The 19461-nt window shown below is 39.8% G+C and overlaps 1 protein-coding gene across 3 annotated transcripts in view; it reads right to left on the bottom strand.

Annotated features, from left to right (window-relative positions):
• The window catches only part of aatf (apoptosis antagonizing transcription factor), a 177325-nt gene that overhangs the window by 145917 nt on the left and 11947 nt on the right, over positions 1-19461 (bottom strand). For all 3 annotated transcript variants that reach the window (XM_059973294.1, XM_059973295.1, XM_059973296.1), the window contains exons 3-4: positions 19084-19407; positions 9646-9783 (exon numbers count right to left, since the gene is read on the bottom strand). In XM_059973294.1, coding sequence (XP_059829277.1) covers positions 9646-9783; positions 19084-19407 — 462 coding nt within the window. The remainder of the gene's footprint in view (positions 1-9645; positions 9784-19083; positions 19408-19461) is intronic.

Genomic DNA, 19461 nt, shown 5'->3' with positions numbered 1-19461 from the left:
GACCTGATCTAAGCACAATTCTGATCCAATCATAGGATTCCAATGTTCCAACTCAACATCCATTCACCAATATAACGAAATCCTGATCTAAGCATACAACATTCCCTAAACTATTTAAATTTTCATTGCTCAGCACACCAAATGCTGTCAAGTCCAGCAGCTGTCAGTTCTTTTTTTTGCATAGTATTATGAATACCAAAGTACTTTAATTTTGATTCAACTAGAGTGCAGGCTAGGATGAATACAGTGCATTTCATTGTCAATCACAAAAATCTCCACCTAAATCTAATTATTTTGTATTTCTTGTTATTGATCTTATTGAAACATACAAATATTCTAAAGGGTTTCAAAACTTGACTTATAGTTGATAATCCCCCTGGTCAAGCCATCCAGATACAGAGATCATAGTCTCAAACTAAGGGGTCATTTATCTGCAAGAGAGGAGAAGCTGAGGCAGCTCGGTTTATTTAGGACAAATACTGATAATTTTATAGATACTGTGAAAACAAGGTGGCACTGAGGTAGAGATTCAGCTATGATCCAATGAATGCTGGAGAAAGCTCACAGGAATGAGCAGCCAGTTCCTTGGCCTAATTTTTTAAAAATACTTATGTTTATATAGTCTTTTATTTTACTGAATTCAAAACATACGGTAGTTAAATCCCTGGATTGGTAAGCAATCTATACTATGAATTTATAACTTTGATACAAAATCCCTTTATTTAAAATTAGAAAGTATCAGGTGAATATAATCTCAGATTAGCATCAACTCTTCACAACATTTACTAAAAAATGTTAAACTGTAAATCAAGAATCAACATCATTTAAAATAATTTCCAGTAAACAAGTGTAAAGGAGAATGAAATAATTGTTACTCCAGATCCAATGCAGCATATATAAGAATATACCAAGATAAAGAACTCAATATAGCTTATACATATAGATTGCCTATATGAACATAAAGTGATTCCAGATACAGGAGTGTCTGTAAATAAGGTGACTCTGGCAGGAAATCATAAAGTAGTGGTAGTGGGGGTACAGTGGGTGATAATGTGGTGATTTCTACAGATTGATTTTAGGGTTTAAATGAAGAAAGCCTGCATGTCCTAATTTCAACACACACCAAATGCTGGAGAAACTCAGCAGGTCAGGCAACATCTATGGAAAAGAGTAAATAGTTAACATTTCAGGCCAAGACCCTTCATCAGGACTGGAAAGAAAGAGCAGGTCAGTGTAAGAAGGTGGGGGGAGGGGAGGAAGAAGTACAAGATCGTAGGTGATAGGCGAAACTGGGAGAGGTGGAGGGGATAAAGAGATGGTAAATTGATTGGTGAAAGAGATAAAGGGCTGGAGAAGGAGCTCCAAAGGGACATGATGGTCAGGTAAGCAGATATGGTGAGAGGGGGAAAACAGGAATGGGAATGAAGGGGTGGTGGGGGGGGGGGGGGGGCAATTACCAGAAGTTTGAGAAATTGATGTTCAGGCCATCAGATTGGAGCCTACCCAAATGGAATATAGTGTTGCTCCTCCAACCGGAGCGTGGCCTCATCATATCAGTAGAGGCAGCCATGGACTGACACGTCTGAATGATTCAAAGATTCAAAAACTTTATTGTCATTCTAACCATACATCAGCTCTGCAGGGCAGAATGAGACAACGTTTCCCAGGGGCAAGTGCAATCATAACATAACAAATGCAACACTAAATAATAAACACAACAGCTACATGTCGGTTAAAATCAAGTTATAAGTGTCCAGTGCAAGTTAAAAGTGTCCAAAACAGAGTCAGGTAGAGCAGCTATTTCGCAGTCTGACTGCCTGTGGGAGGAAGCTGTTTAGTAGCCTTGTGGTGTTTGTTTTGATGCTCCTGTAACGTTTGCCTGATGGCAGAAGAACAAACTGTTTATGGAGAGGGTGTGAGGGGTCTTTAATGATGTACCGTGTCTTCTGGAGGCATCGATTCTGAAAGAGGTCTTGGACAGAAGGTAGGGAGACCCCAATAACCTTCTCTGCTCCCCTAACCACCCTCTGCAAGGCTTTTTTGTCAGCAACACTGCAGCTGGAGTACCAGGTTGTGATGCAAAAGGTCAGCACACTCTCAACCACGCCTTTGTAGAATGTCGTTAAGGTGTTAATGGCGGGTGATGCTTGTTTAAGTTTCCTCAGAAAGTGCAATCTCTGCTGGGCCCGTTTCACAATCCCAGTGGTGTTCCCGGACCAGGTGAGATTGTCCGAGATCTGCACTCCAAGGAACTTGATGTTTTCCACTCTTTCCACTGTGGAGCCACTGATGCTGATGGGGGTCTGCTCAGGCTGAGAAGGCTGGGAAGTAGAATTGAAATGGGTGGCTACCGGGAGAACACGTTTCTTCTGGCGGACAGAGCATAGGTGCTCGGCGAAGCAATCTCTCAATCTATATCAGGTCACCACAATACAGCCAGGAGCACTGGGTACAGATGACAAACCCAACAGACTCGCTGGTGAAGTGTTGCCTCGCCTGGAAGGACTTGCTTTGGGTTTCCAGCATCTGCAGATATTCTCGTGTTTGCCACATCTGATTTGCTGGCAAATGCAAGAACCTAAGCAGGTAATGTTAAGATTAAGCTCTTTTGTTAAAACAAAGGGTTTGGCCTGAGGAATCAAATTAAACAACTCTTTAGCACAAAATTAATTTAACCAAAGTCATAAAGTGTTTTATTCCCCTTCCAATTGGCTGACCTCATTTGAGCACAGGTGCGAATTAAAATGTCACCTTTACTTGATGCACTGACATTAAACAAATAGTGAACCAAAGAAAAAGAACAGTGAAGCAAAATCAAAACCGAGGTTTCAGTCTTTGCTTAGAAGTTTGCAATTGACTCGTGCATCACTCAAGTCCTAATGTTGTCTGATGTTCCAGGGTAGTATAGGGATGTATCATTCTGTCCAAGTTATTTTTCAAAGAAAACTGTTGATACAGCCCTGTAACCTGCTTCACCATTCACCAGAATTATGGCTGAACCCCAATGTTGAGTCCACTTTCCTGTACAATCCCCACATCTCTGAACTCTCTTATTGTCCAAAAGTCTTTCCACCTCATTGTTTGTTCTGAAATGTAATAAAATAAGATCATTGCTGCCTGTGGTAGCAAACTCCAAAGAGTTGTATGCAGCTAAGAAATTCTAGGCCTCAAAAGATCCTCAAATCCAAGACTCTATCCAGAGGAACCTGCTTCTCCGCAATTATCCTCTTCAGAATATTACACATCTCAATGAATACAGCTCTTACTAGGCAAGTATATTCTTGCTTATTTTGGAGACTAGAACACCATACAGGTCTGGCAGCTTCTAAGCTTATGCTATTGTAGCCATAATTCTTTATTAATCTATTCCAATGAACGCCAAAATAGTATTTCCCATCCTAACTTTTGCTGTACCTGAATGTTAACCTTCAACATTTAAAGTAGTATACCAAGATGCCTCTAAATAATATTTTCCAAATAGCAAGAAACTGATGTTTTTCTACAAAACGATTCTCAATTTTTCCCCATATTATACTACATCTGCCACCTCCTTACCATACAGTGCCAGTTAACTATCCAGAAAGAACACAAAACACATAACACTATTTGAAAAACAAGGGAGTTCTAATGGCTCTGATATTTATCACATAGCAATGTCACTAGAATAAGTGAATCGGGTTATTTCCCTTATTGTCTCCTGCATGTAAATCCACTGGCTTGTTCCCCCCCATATTATGCACTATTGCCTGAGCTAATGAAAGAACGTAGCATGATCTTCCTTTCTAAATGAACAATTTTTAACCAATAAACCACTTTCTTCCATAGGTTAAGTAAATACTATGTGAAAGCAATTCAGATAAGGAGCAATATGAGATGGACTTTGTTTTTGTTATAATACGTAGATATGGCCATGTAATCCTCCATTGATATTCTACATCAGAATAGAATCTAATTCAAGAATAAACTTTACAGCTATATATAAATCATAAATTAAACAGCTATTTAAATAAAGGACAAATTAAGATTATTCTTTCACTATGGATATAGATGTATGACCGGAATCTAAATTCAGCAAAGTCCTCAATTATATGTTTGACATATTCTTTACAACATTTACAAACTTTTACAGGTTAATAAACATAGTGGTAAAGAATTTTGCAGACTTTATTAATAGTACTGTTAAAATTAAGATTAGTAAATGTGCCAAAAGGGAGGACAACATTGACCTTCAAGAATCACAGTAGCAAACCACTAGCAGAAGTCAAATGCTGACTTATAGTTGGCCTGTTTACAATGCAAACCCTACCTCGGGATAATGCATTAAAAATATTGTTCGTGTTCAGTAGCCAAACCAAACTGGAGTTCATCAATTATACACAAAATACATCGAATAAATATAAAGAGCTATACTTCATCTGATTGTGTTGTGTGTGTGTGATGGCAGTAGAAATGTAACCTGAGATACTGTCTCTGCAGCAGAATTACAGTGAGCATAAATTAGGCATTAACAACCTGTAACTAACAGGTCCTTTCTCTGTAAGGTTCAACAAACTTCAGTTTTACTTTCACAAGAACTCTACTCCATTTTAATGATACCACTGAACAATGGTAGTAAGTCATAGTTGGCTACTGCAGAAGAACTGAGCACTTTATTTATTTATTATAATGTGGCGACCCATTTCCTGGCGCATCCGAACCGACTCACAATTAGATAGCCTACGGGGGTTTGCGAGCACAGAGCTTTGGAGCCTCTGCGCCATGGGGGGGCCGGTTGAGGGAGGCTTAAAAGTGAGGCTGAAGTTTTCGAATAAAGTTTTTTCCTTCGACTGCAGTTACCGACTCCGTGTCGTAATTTTAGCGCTGCGTGTAGCACACCGCTACAATAACACAAAAGGAAGCCATTCCATCCACTGAGCCCAAGCCACTTGCCAACAGGACAATCCCAGTGTTTCCATTCTCCCTCACTCGTTCTCTCCGGTTCCTGCAACTTATTCTCTCTGTCAAGTGACAAAGCTCCATACACCAGTGTGTAATTTATATTAGCCTTCTAGCACCTCTTTAGAATATAGAAGATAACAAGCATTTAATAGAGACACACACACACACACAGAGTTACAGGCAAAAATTACAAACTCCACATTGGCAGCAGTCAGATCAAACCAGTATCACTGACGTTGTAAAGCAGAGGCACTACTTCCTACACTAGCCTCAAATGTACTAATTTCATTAGACATCCAAAAGGTGATCTAAGAGCAAAACTATACACTTTGGGGAGGGCAAAAGCCAACTTTACACATCTTTTTTCTGTGATAGAATGATTTACATAGAATCTGACTGGGATGCCTTGTATACTGCATCATACAAAAAAAAATCCACATAATTTGACCTCTTTTCATTAAGGTTAATTTTAGTACTCTCGATTTTGATTAAAGAATGATCCAGAATAATGGGCCAGGACTACGCTTGGATCTACACCACCAGATTCAGACATAATAGTTTATCAAATTCAGACCATTTCACAAACTAAATCCTTTTTTGTTCTGCCTATAATCAGCTGCTGCTTTCACCTAAATTTAATTATATGCATGGATAAAAAAACTTTTTATAAAAAGGCAAGAAAATGCATTGGAAAAAAAAATGGGAGAATACAGCAAAGTGTTTCAGTTTAGAGGGTCCTCGGCGTGCATCTCCAGACAACCTCAACAGGCTCATTTTCTTTTAATCAGCCCAGATACAAAAAGTTGCAGAGATTTATTCAGATATTTCTATGGCATGAGAATATTACTTACAAGGTAAGACTGACGATGTAGGGCTCATTTTATTTGGGAACAGAGATTTAATTGAGGTGTGCAGAATTACACTCAATCAAGACAGAAGAAAATCAGGGCTACTTCCCTTTAAAGGAGGGATTAAAATTTTGAAGCATTTGGTTGAAGTATTAGAACAGAGTTAAGGAAAACATTTTTATCCAAAGGATGGTTGGGATGTGTAAGTCACTGGCTAGAAGTTTGGTGAAATCAGAAACTCACATCATATTGTTTTTAAAGTAACCTTCTTACTTTCTTAAAAGGTTAAAGAGGTTGCATCATGGTCTCATATGCCAATTTGAATGTGGAACATGAAAAGCTACAGAGTAGTGGACTCTGCCCAATATATCCCTGGCATCTCCCTCCCCACCATTACAGGAGGTACTTCCTCAAGAAGTCAACTTCAAAGATCACCACCATCTGGGCCATGCACATTTCCGCAGGTACCAGCGGGAAAGAGGTACAGAAACCTGAAGTCTTAGACCACCAGCTTCAAAACCATCCATTTCCCTTCAACAATTTGGTTCTTGAACCAACTGGCAAAACCCTAATCACTGCAGTTTAGCAACATCATGACCCAGTTTGGTCACTTTGCACTAAAATGGATCTTGTTTATGTATGGAAGACAATGGGCCTGCCCATTTACCTCTTCCCTCATCTCCATTCAGGACCCCAAACAGACCTTCCAGGTGCGACAACACTTCACCTGTGAATCTCATAGGATTGTCTACAGTATCTGGTGCTCCTGATGCCGGCCTCCTCTACATTGGTACCATTCAAATGGGGAACCGCTTCATCAAGTACCTCCGCTCCATCCACCAAAAGCGGACCTTCCTGGTGACACAACATTTTAATTCTGATTCCAATTCTCATTCCGACATGTCGGCCCATGGCCTCCTCTTGTGCCACAATGAGGCCACCCTCAGGATTGAGGAGCAACACTATATTCCAACTGGGTAGTCCCCAACCTGATGGCATGAATATAGAATTTTTCTTCAGGTTAAAAAAATCCCTCCCCCTCCCCTCATCTTCTATTACCCACTCTGGCCTCTACCTGCCTATCATCTCCCCCTGGTGCCACTCCTCCTTCCCTTTCTCCTGTGGTCCTCTCTCCTATCAGATTCCTTCATCTCCAACCCTTTACGTTTCCTACCCCATCTGTCTTCATCTATCACCTTCAAGCCATCTTTCTTCCCCTCCTCACCTTTTTATTCTCTTGTCTTCCCACTTCCTTTCCAGTCCTGAGGAAGGGTCTCGGCCTGAAACCCCAACGGTTCATTTCCATGGATGCTGCCTGACCTGATGAGTTTCACCTCATTTTGCGTACCTTGCTGTTAATTTTTTTGTTCTAATTGTGTACTCTTGTAAAAGTTGTGCACAATTTATGTTTTTCTTGTTAATGGTGTGTGTGCCTGTGATACTGTTGCAAGTAAGATTTTCATTACACATGTATATATGACAATAAAATTTGATTCTGACTTTATGGAGAAGAGATTCAGAGGAAATTAAGTGAAGCTACATTTTTTAAATAATGTCTAATTATTTATACCTGCACTTGTAGTAAACTATTTAAACATGTAATATATTTTTTAAAGATTTGTTCCAAATTTACATTTTTTCTCAAATATCTCTAAACAACGGATATTCAAAAAGCTAACAGATTTGAAAAAAGATAAGCTCTGCAACACATCTCCATTGCTGATAGATTCTAGGATGAAGTTGCCCAGGTATAGCCTTGCAGGGACTTAGTGGTGTACTTCCAAGCACAAGCAGGTGCCAGAGTTCTCAAGCAGAGGTAGGTGCCAGGGTTAGCATGACTCAGTCCAGAGCTTTCTCACATTAAAATAAGCAATTCCCATGAGCTCCCCCTCTCTTTCTCACACTAAAATAAAAGCCAGGTAGACTGAAGAACTTCGCACAACCATCCAACCATGTGCAAAGTTATTCTGGTGCACACTTCAATATAAAAGTGTACACAGAATGCATTACATTGTAAATTCTGCAGATACTGGAAATGCAGAGTAACACACACATAATGCTGGAGGAACTCAGTGTGGCAGGCAGTATCTATGGTGAGGAATAAAGAGCTAACATTTTGGTCCTGAATGTCCTGAATGGTCTCGGCCCGAAACCTCGGCTCTTTATTCTTCTCCATAGATGCTGATGGACTTGCTGAGTTCCTCCAGCATCTTGTGCATGTTACACTGCAATATATTGCACTTGTAGATGCTAAAATCAAATTATAGCCAGTCAATTTCTGATATTGTACATAGTGTGAATCCTTCATAGTACGATTCTTTCAAAAGTTAAATACAGTATCAACATTTTTTTTATTTCTACTTGAGAATCTAGGTATTTGTTAACACCATGCTTTGGGTGAATTTACACTAGTCAGAGACATTACTGACTTCTGAAATGCAACTGAATGTGCTTCTGTTTGTAAAGGTCCTCTCAAGTAATACTGTGTAATCCACTCATGCCAGTTTAATTGTAAACCCTGATCACATGATTGAAACATCTTTGGATTTCTTAGGTCCATTCTGAATGAACTTGCATACAAGTAGGAAGCTAGTTTAAGTCATGAAATGCAATTTGAAGAATAAGTCACAAAGATGTATAGAAAAGCATTAAAGGAGGCCCCAGGTGTAAAATAGGCCTGTTCATAACACGTCAAATGATATTGTTACAGAAATGGTTTTTCATATCACCATTTGGCAATTTAGTCACTAAGCTGACAATTATACAACAGTAGTTTACCTCACAATACAGTTTCAGTTGCAGTGCATGCTGTTTTTATTATTGGACACAGTTGACTAATTTGACGAGTCAGAGCACCAACTGTTTATTCTGCAATACCTCTGTAATGATATTGCATTCCTGGCTGGTAATGAAACATGGCACTTTCCACAGCTTGTAATGTAACTCATTAAATAAGTTAACAACATGCATTTTGCAAACAAGGTGAAATAATTATTATGCAGTTTGACCCTTCCCATCACCTTCATTCAAAACAATGTATACATCAATCAAAATGGCAAATTACTGAAGTCCTATTTTTTCATTTACCTAATCCCCAATATGGTAGCACTCAAAATTAAAAGCACAGTTTTGCTATATTTGACCATGGCTGAAGTGCTAAACCGAAAGAAATTTGCATGCCTGAGATAAAAGAACAATGTGTTTATTTTACCATCACCTTATATGATTTATATTATAAACTGAACCTTTTAATGAACAGAAGCTTATTGGCTATGCTACTGACTGAATAGACTGACTAAAGCTTTATTAAAAAAAATTATTTACAAACTGGATTATTGCACAATCTAAATTAATTGATGTCACTATTTTAATTGTAAGTCTTTAAAATTAGATTTTCTTATATATTCTTAGAACCTCTGGATTGCTTGCGAGGAATGCAAATGCAAAGCATTTTCCTTCATTTTGTCTATTTGATGCATATTAAGCTGGCTTTCTGCTGGATACTAATAGATTTAGAGTTTTCATCCTCTGCTAACCACTTTAGTTACACAAGGAGAACAGGTGCAACATTACAACTGATAATTTTAAACTAAAAACCAGAAATGATAAATCTAAGAGCTTGCATTTCATTAAATGTAACCCTGAAACAATCTAAAACATAATGTTTTATGAATTAATGGTAAATAGAACAGTAGGGGGAAAATGTTCCAGCATTTCAGAGTTTTCCAACCTGGAAGCTGTTTATCATTAGAAACTTGCTGGAGTATCAAACAAATACATCATTTTAGTAAACATTCACAAATAGACATCTGCATCCTGAGGCATGATTACAAATTAAAATGAATTAAATACAACTTACTGTCCTTTAAAGCAGCTGCAAATTCCAGTCCACCTTCCTTTTTGAAAGAAGGCATAGAATCTGGCTGTGGAAGAGTATTGGCAGTCACAAGAGCTTTCTGCAGTAGGATTCTTCCTTCAAGTAGTTGATCCCATAAAGCTTTAAAAGAGAGGAGGCAAGTTATTTTAGTTGCTTCCAATCTACCCGACAATCTTGTCAATATTTAAGCAGTTACTGTGTCGGAGTAGGGGTGTGGGCTAGATTGGTGGTAATGCAATCAACTGTAGTTAAAGGATAATTTTATAGTTATAGCCACGAACTTATCAATCACCCCGTATACATTTTGGTTATGACATTGCTCAATAGAACTTGAGATAACTTATAAACTTAGCAAAATATACAGTTTTATCAATAAAGTACGAGGGGTGATTGATAAGTCTGTGGCCTATGGTAGAAGGAGTCAATTTGAGAAAACCTAGCACATTTAATTCTTCAACATAGTCCCCTCCCACATTTACACACTTAGTCCAGCGGTTGTGGAGCATACGGATCCCTTCTTTGTAGAAGTCGGTGTCTTGGACCTCCAGAAAGTGGTCCACAGGAAGGGTGATTGATAAGTTTGTGGCCTACGGTAAAAGGAGATGAGTTAAACTGCTCTCGTTTCATGCACATGCAGTTCACTCTTTGAGTGATTATGCAGAAAGTTTGAAGTTAATAACTTTTGTGGTATTTCTATTTCAGATAATTGAAAATTGCAAGTAAGCACTGTCTGAGAAAATAGACATCAGCCTTCGTGCAGTCATCCGCTACCTCGGTCTGAAGAGATTATCACCGAAGGAGGTCCACGAGGACATGATGGCAACACTAAGGGAGGGTGAAAGATAAATGTGCTAGGTTTTCTAAAATTGACTCTTTCTACCTTAGGCCGCAAACTTATCAATCACCCCTCATATACATCTTGGTTATGACATTTCTCAATAGAACTTGAGATACCTTATCTTATAAACTTAGCAAAATCTTACATTTCAGATTCCAGTGTTTAATCAGAGAGCATCAGCATAACAAATAAGGAATTTTACAATGACTTTGAAAGGAAAGAATTCCCCATTCCAACTAGGACCACTCTGCACCACAGGCTGTTATTGGATGGTGAAGGTGGTATAACACCCAATTTGTATTGATCCCTTCTAGAAAGGTGCAAATGCTAATTTCTCTCGAGAAGAAAGCAAAGATGAGCCTGTAGTTGAATGTCTCTGCCCTCCACCCACTCCCCCTCCCAAAGCAAGGTACACTGTCCAGACTTGTACATTAATAAGTTATGTATTAAAGGACTGTCGGAAACTACTGAATCCTAACACACATCAGCTAGTTCTATATTAGAGGCAGGAAATGGAGAATTAAAGAGTTCCTCAAATTACGATTACCTAAGAAATAAAAACTATTTTGTGAAAACAGCTTTTTGAGAGGAAAATTTTTATCAGTTGAAAGATACACATTAAAAAATTGTGATTAGAATGCAAGACTAATTTCAAATTCTGTGTGGAAGGCTTGGAAATTTATCTGGACCTTTAATCATCCAGGTATTTCTAAACCAGTGAAAGCAAGATTTAAATCTTAGCAAACAGCAAAAGAAGAATCTTAATTAGATTTTTTTACATAACAAAAGTTGAAAGCAGACAAGACTGAGTCTAGTTTCATTCACAAGTACACATTCAGTTGCGTTCAGTGATGTTAACACACCAGCATCTATTCCTTCTCTCAATTTGGGCAGAAAAAAAAGTTAAAACTGAACCTTGTATTCAAAAGTGTTAGTTAGAGGGACTTAGTATTCCCTGCATGTTTTACTGAAGGATAACATGCAAATATGAGGAATTTTCCCAGGTTATCAATGACACGACTTCGAAAAATCTTACTGCATGAAAATTCTCCTATACATTTTTATAGCATTTAATAATAATGTGTCATGGTTTTCATTAATAACTGAATATAGTATATATTACATTATCTTAATTATGGATAGTGTTAGGGTTATTATTCCGTGAAACAAAATTACAGCAAGCATATGCACAGTGATACAATGTGGGAGGCTACAGAAAATAGTAGACAATCTCCAGAAGTAGAATCCTCATGTAATCCAGAGACTGCCCAGATGGTAAGCAATCAGAAAGGCAAATGGTATGTTCAGCTCGTAAAAAAGTTGTGCTGAAATTATACAGAATCTTGATAAGACAATAATTGGAATATTAGGCAAGGAGACTAATCTTGTGCATAAGGAAAGATGTATTTACAATAGAATACAAAGATTTTGCCAAATTGATTCATGTGATAATGTGGGCCAAATAATACTGTAAAAGAGATTAAGCCAATTAGGCTTATGCACTCCACAACTTAAAAGAATAAGTAAAAGTCTCATTGAAATGAGGCTTAACGAGCAAGTATCAGGGATACTTCCCTGATGTATCAACATCTCTGAGGATCTAGTCTGGGCTCAACATATTGATGCAGCTACAAAGAAGGTAGGACAGCAGCCATGTTCCATTAGGAGTCTGAAGAGATTTGGTATGTAACCAAGAACGTTCACAAGTTTCCCCAGATATACCATGGAGAGCATTCTAACTGGCTGCATCACTGTCTAATATGGAGGGGGGGGGGGGGGGTGAAGGTGCTACTGCACAGGATTGAAATAAGCTGCAGAGAGTTGTAAATTGCGTCAGCTCCATCGTCAGCAATAGCCTCCTTAGTATACAGGACATCTTCAAGGAGTGATCCATCATTAAGCATCCCCCATCACCCAGGACTTCTGTTCTCATTACTACCATCAGGAAGGGGGTACGAAAGCCTGAGGACGCACACTCAACAATTCAGGAACAGCTGCCATCTGATTTCTGAACGAGCACTGAATGTATATATACTTACTGTAATTCACTTTTTTTCTATTATGTACTGCATCATACTGCTGCCACAAAGACAACAAAATTTCTCGACATACACCTGTGATATTAAACCTGCTTTTGATGACATTTGCCCTGACTGAGTATCTGGAATCAGGGGTAAACTATTCACAACTGAGATAAGAAATGTATTTTCTCATTGGATTGTGATTCTGTGGAACTTTGTATCCAAAGGGCTATGGAAGTTAAGTCGCTAAGTTTATTCAAGACAGATCAACAGATTTTTGGATAACAAGGGAATCGAGAGATAATGGGGTTGGTGCAGCAAAATTATATTGAGACAAATGATCAGCCTTGACCATATTGAATGAACGACCAGGTATGAGGGTCTAAATGGCCTGATCCCATTTTTACCTAATAAGTAAAGGTAGTCTGGGGTTAATTTGCATGAATACCTCAGAATCTGGCAAAGTCTCACTACATTCTGTCCCATTTATTTAACTTCCTCAATTCTGTTCTCCTTCCTACCCGTACACTATGACATGCTTCCACAGAAACCAGTAGCCCATTTGTATCATGCCCAAATGTCCTTCTTCATCTGTCTAAAAATAGCAAGCTCGTTGTGTTAGCCAAGGGCATCAAAGCGAAACAATCTCAATGCATATACACTGTAAAGCAGAGATTGCTGAACAGTGACCACTGTCTGATTTTATCTCTTTCTGAGCCCAAGGACACTCAAGCTAAATGCAGTATCTCAAATGACCAACAAGCAGTTTGAATTGAAAGGTGAAACTGTGAACTACATTGATTTGTTTCAGAGGTCACTCGTTTTTATTTAAATTGATGAGAAGTTTTAACTAAACTTAATCCACGGTCATCATAAAAACTAAGACTTTGTACATAAGTATCCCAACATTGACATTTTAAGGAACGAAGCAACATTACTTCAACTGATTTCCACAATATTCTTGATCAGGTTCTCGATTGGGCATAGCATCAAAGGAAACAGGGGTTGAGGAGGACAGAGAAAAAAAAGGATCAGACATGATTGAATGGTAGAGCAGACTCGATGGGCCAGGTGGCCTAATTCTGCTCCTATGTCTTATGGTCTTATATTCACAGGTTGAGAAGGGAAAGAACGTTTGTGAATTTAACTACCAATTTGAAATTTCACTGTCTAAACTGGAAACTGTAGAATACAGCTAGCCCAAAATGCATCATATACTGTATGCTTGCACATTTCAGGTTTCATATCAAAATATTGTGGTATTAATGGTTGCATACAAATGCAGAAAGCTTAATATATATGGACAGATTTGGGAAATCGTTCTTAGTAAATTACCGGGGTATATCATGTAGTAGATAATGGCCCAGAATTTGCAGCCAATACACCTTCACCTACACTTGATAACCATTTCAGTGTGACAAGCTTCAAAAAAAAAGGTCCGGTACCTGACTGAAGCGTGCATCAACAGCGTGCCTGTTTAATCACGCAGACTCAGAATCTCTGGTGAGAGTCTATGCCAGGAAGTGTAACTCAGAATATTTAAATCTTTATAAGATCACACTCAAAAATCAAAAGAAAGGAATGAAAGAGAGAAAAGGTATTGAAAATTTTACCATTTAAAAAAGTTCAACAATAATTATGATTTTCCAGCTGAAAGGACCTTTTAGTGGCAATTAAATTTTATCACACCATTAAAAATCCATTTGCTACAGAATGGGCAATATTTTCTGTTGAGTTTGATAAGTAAAGTATAGAAATCTTGTACTTTCTGGTGGATTCAGCAATGACAGTGATGTTCAATAGCAAGGAGAAATGGTGGGTTCATTCTTGAAATTGTCCATTGGCTGGCACTTATGTGGTGAAGATGTTATTTTTCAAGTTCAAGTTTATTGTCATCTGACTCCACATATATGCAACCAAACTTAAAAATATTTCTCTGGACCACAGCGCACTCATACAACATACATCAGACACAGCACATAAACCAAAATATTAAACTACGTTAATAAAATATAATTCAAAATGCATGCACAGGTAAACAGTGAACAGCTCGCTGTCCTAATGATGAGACCTTGGTGATGACAGGGTATTCATTAGCTTCACAACCAGAGAGAACATGCTGTTACCCAGTCTGGCAGCCCTAGTCCTCAGGTTTCTGTACCTCCCTCTTGATGGTGGTGGACCAAAGAGATTTTGAGACAGGTGGTAGGGATCCTCAACGCTGCTTTGAGCCTTTCGTTTCCAACACTCCTGGTAAATTTCACAAATAATGGGGAGGGACCCTCTCAGCAGTTTTTACTGTCCTCTTGCGGTCTGATGCCTTTCAGCAGCCGTACCACAAAACAATGCAGCCAGACAGGACACTCTCGATGGTGCTCCAAGATAAAGCTGTTAGAATGGAGGGCAAGGAGCCTTGCATGCCTCAGAAAGTGTAGACACTGCTGTGCCTTCTTGAGTAGTGAGGTGGTGTTGTGGGCCCAGGTTAGATCATCCATTACGTACCCACCAGGGAACTTTGTGCTCTTCATTCTGTCCATGGCAGAGCCATGACGTACAATGTAGAGTGGTCGACCTGTGCGTTCCTGAAGTCCGCAATAAACTCTTTTGTCTTCTTCATGTTGAGATTCAGGTTCATTGTTCTTGCACCATTTGACAAGCTTCTCTACCTCCTCCCTGTACGCCAATTCATCATGTCGCTGATGAGGCCAATCACTGTGGTTTCATCAGCAAACTGGATCATGCCATTTGAGCTGAACCTGGCAGTGTAGTCGTGAGTACAGCAGACTGAGCACATAATCGTCGGTGGCACCAGTGCCCAGTGTCATCTCAGCTTGAGATGTTGTTACCAACTCCATCAGGAAGTCCAAGATCCAGTTACAGAGACGGGTGTAGAGTCCCAATGAGAATAGGTTCCCCACCAGCCTCTGAGGGATGACTACATTAAACGCTGAGCTGAAGTCGATGATCAACGTCCTGGAATATGAGGCATCATTTTCTAGGTGAGGCAAGACAGGGTGGAGGGCTAGTGGCTATGGCATCATCAGCAGACCGGTTTGAGTGGTAGGTGAACTGTAAAGGGTCCAATGTAGATGTAAGGTGGAATTTTATATGATCCATTACTATCCGTTCAAAGCACTTCATGATTGTTAAAGTCAGTGCCAATGGACAATAATCTTTTAGGCAAGTTTGCATTGCTCATTTGGACAGTGGAATGACAGTGGACTTCTTGAAGCCTGCAGCACAGGCTGGACTTGTAATTGCTTGTGGTTTGTATATTCTATCAGACGTACTGCGTGTCCCTGATATCACAATGGTGTCTGTGGATTTTCTGTGCGTCCTCATGCTTTGCCCTTCTGATGGCATGGGAGAGTGGAACTCTTGCTGACTTTAGAGTTGTCCTTTAGAGCTCAGACTTCTCTACTCAGAGAGTGGTAGCTGTGTGGAACGAGCTTCCAGTAGAAGTGTTAGAGGCAGGTTCGATATTGTAATTTAAAGTAAAATTGGATAGGTATTTGGACAGGAAAGGAATGGAGGGTTGTGGGCTGAGTGCGGGTCGATGGGACTAGGTGAGAGTAAGCGTTCAGCACGGACTAGAAGGGCCGAGATGGCCTGTTTCCATTATATGGTTATATGGTCCTGTCCGCTGATCTGAAGACAGCATCCCAATTCCTAAACAGTGGAAGAACCTCTGTAGTAAGCCACGGTTTCCAGTTTGCCTTGGCTGTGTAGTGTTTAATCGTAATAACAGCCTCAATGCACGTTCCTATGTAGCTAGTCACCGTTCCCGTATATTCATCAATGCTGACATGATGATCATAGGCAGCCAGCTCCCTGAATATGCTCAGACCGTGCGTTTGAAACAGTCCTGCAGCACTGAGGTGGCACCTTCTGACCAAGTCCTGACCTCCCTGTGAACTGGTTTCTCATTTCACCAGTGGTCTGTATGCAGGGATTAGCAAAATGGATATTGAACTGAGTATCCACAGGCTTGTAGACTCCACAAACATTGGTATAAATCTCATCTAATACATTCTCTTCTCTGGACATACTATAAACATTAGCAGAACTGTTTTTAAGTTGGTATGATTGAAGTCACCATTGGTGTGAGTGGTTTTGAGGTTGCAGATTACACTGCAGAGCTCCCACAGCACTTCCCCAGCACTGGCACAGGGGGGATGTAAACAGCAATAATCACAATGGCACTGATCTCCCTCAGTAAGTAAAGGACCTGCATTTCACCATTAAAAACTCTACCAGCAGTGAGCTGTGGGCCATTACTTCCGAGCGTTCACACACCAGTGCTTGTTGAGGCAGACACACAGATCTCCTCCACGGGTCTTGCTGAAGGTCGCATCATTTCTGTCCACTCGAAAAGAGATGGCCAGAGTCTGGAATGGTGACTTGAAGCCACGCTTCTGTCAGGACGAGTGTGAAACAATCCCTCATCTCCCGCTGGTTCTGACACAAACACAGATAATCTACTTTACTTTCCAGCAATCAGAGTTAGCAAGTAGAATCAAAGGGAGTGTGGGCCTGCAGGGATCCGCTTTAAGTCCGTTTTAATACTGGCACGCTCACTGCACCTCTGTGTTCGAGTACTCTGCTTTTGACGGCAGCCTCCCCGAGCAGCTGTAGTAGACTGCGATGTGGAGTGAGAGCCGGTTACTGCACAGCACTTTCATGATTCGGCTTACTAGTGAAGTAGACTTGCAGATTTTGGTGTTCTTAATGTTCAGTGCTGTTTTTCTGTCATAGAAAAGACAAACAGGAGAAGAAACTTCTCCATTGATTGGAGCCAGAGTAGCTGCTGCATCCATGCACACTATCATCTTGTGGCAGACAATGAATGCTGTCCAAGCCTTACCACATGTGCATGCAGACAAATTCATTGCCTCAAACGCTGCGAATGAATTGAAGGGAGTCTACAAATCACCTTTATGGTATTAACTTTCCTATAATGAACAAAAGATCGTCTGATGCACCAGGTGAGGATGGTTTATTTTAACACACAGACAGACCTCATTGGAACATAATTGCCTGTTATATCTCTATATTTTTGCAAACTTGCAATTGAAATATACCAACCACAAATAGTTTTTTTAAATAAAATGGTGGGGTGTACTGGGGAAGAAAAGAAAAGAAAGATTCAGTTATTAATCAACATTATAGTCATCAGCAGCAAGTTTTTCTTTATAGAATGAAAATCTGAAAACAAGCACCCCTGGAAGTTTAGGTACATGACAATTCATGGCAACTCAGACATATTATTTTGTGTCAGATTCCAACACTCAAATATTTCCTTTGACATTATTACCTTATTCTTTCCTTCCCTGTCCTGGCACAAAAATTAACTAAAGACGTAATAACACCAGAAGCACACATTTCCAGCACCCAGTCTCTAACCCAGATCAAATGTGGTAATTTCCATAAGAATCCTGTATTTTCCCATAAATAGGTTATAGACACATCAGAACATCCAAACTCCTGCAGGCTAAATTTATTACAAAAGATTCAGATTTATCGCATGCTTACCAAGGCATGTCACTTGCATTAACAACCACCACGCCCAAGGATGTGCTGGCAACAGTCGCAGGTGTCACTATGCATTCTAGCAACAACATAGTACGCACACGATGCTCAACAACACACAAGCAACAGTAACAAAACAACTGCAGCAAAAGAAGCCCCTCACGCACAGAAACAGGACTCCAACCCCAGGCCAGGCTGCCTAGGGGCCTCCTGTCCTTGGCCCTGGATTCTCTCAGACTGGCAAACAAGATAGAAAACTTTGGACTTCTACCTCCGGACTTGCTGAGTTCTGGACTTTGACCTTCAGCTTTGCCTCTGAAATACACCAACCTCTGGGTATGGACCCCAGTAGTCAGCCATCACAGGTCTGACCTTTGGGACTTGCATGGAACTCCGAATCCGGTGACTTCAGGGAGCACTGGTTCTCATGACTCCCGCTGTACAGACCTCTGATCAGAGCCTCCCAGCCTGCAGATTGCTGGCCTTTTCAGCCTTGCGGGATCGCTGATGTCGACCATGGAGTGCTCCAACCTGAACTCTGAACACCAACTCCTTCCCGCACACTTTATTTGCTGCCCCTACCTCTAACCCTTCCTCATCACTGTCCATAAACCCTAACCTGACCACCTTAATTTTGTGTACTGTCCCCAAAACTATCGCTAAAACTAAAAAACAACTGAGTCTACGTCAATGAACATCGCAGCTTGGTAGTAAAAGAAATTTGCAGACATGTCACCATCAGCACATTCAGGCATAATAAAAATCACTTAATTGAAGCTTGGTAGAATAAATCCTGCCTACACAAGGAATCCTCCAATCTTCTGATCACTTAATTGTATCAGATGGATGTTAAAAATCGCAAATGAAGTTTGCATTATAATTTCAGGTAAACAATACAGAGGATGGGAGCAATGAAAATCAGCTAAAATGTACAGGAGAGAAAGCACACTTTTCCAAATTGCAGAATATTTTCTTGGTTAAACAGAAAATCACAAAGACTAGTGACATGACAAAAGAAATTCACCAACGCACCTATTTGGTTTTTGACTGCCTTTCCCTTCTCCACCTCTTCAGCTACTTTTGCTTTGGAGAAGGTCATTACCGAGGTGTTGCCCTTTTCCATATCATCATCATTTCCGTCGTCACCTTCATCTTCATTCTCATCGTCTTCCTCCTCACTACTGTCACTTTCTCCTAAATCATCCATGCCTTCTGTGAATTCCTCGAAGTCTTTGATTTTTTCAAAGTCAAATTTGCTTTCTTTCACTGCTTTACATAAAGGTTCCACGTTGTCTGCTTCCTCAGTATCTTCATCTTCTGTGCTTTCTGCATTGTCGGTCATTTCTTCCTCTTCATCTAACAATTATGAACATAAAATATTAAAAGTTTTACACAGCTTTAATATTTCAT

The sequence above is a fragment of the Hypanus sabinus genome, chromosome 6 (assembly GCF_030144855.1).
Source record: "Hypanus sabinus isolate sHypSab1 chromosome 6, sHypSab1.hap1, whole genome shotgun sequence".
Lineage (NCBI taxonomy): Eukaryota > Metazoa > Chordata > Chondrichthyes > Myliobatiformes > Dasyatidae > Hypanus > Hypanus sabinus.
The sequence above is the reverse complement of the archived record's forward strand: the minus strand, read 5'-3'. Positions and strand labels throughout refer to the sequence as shown.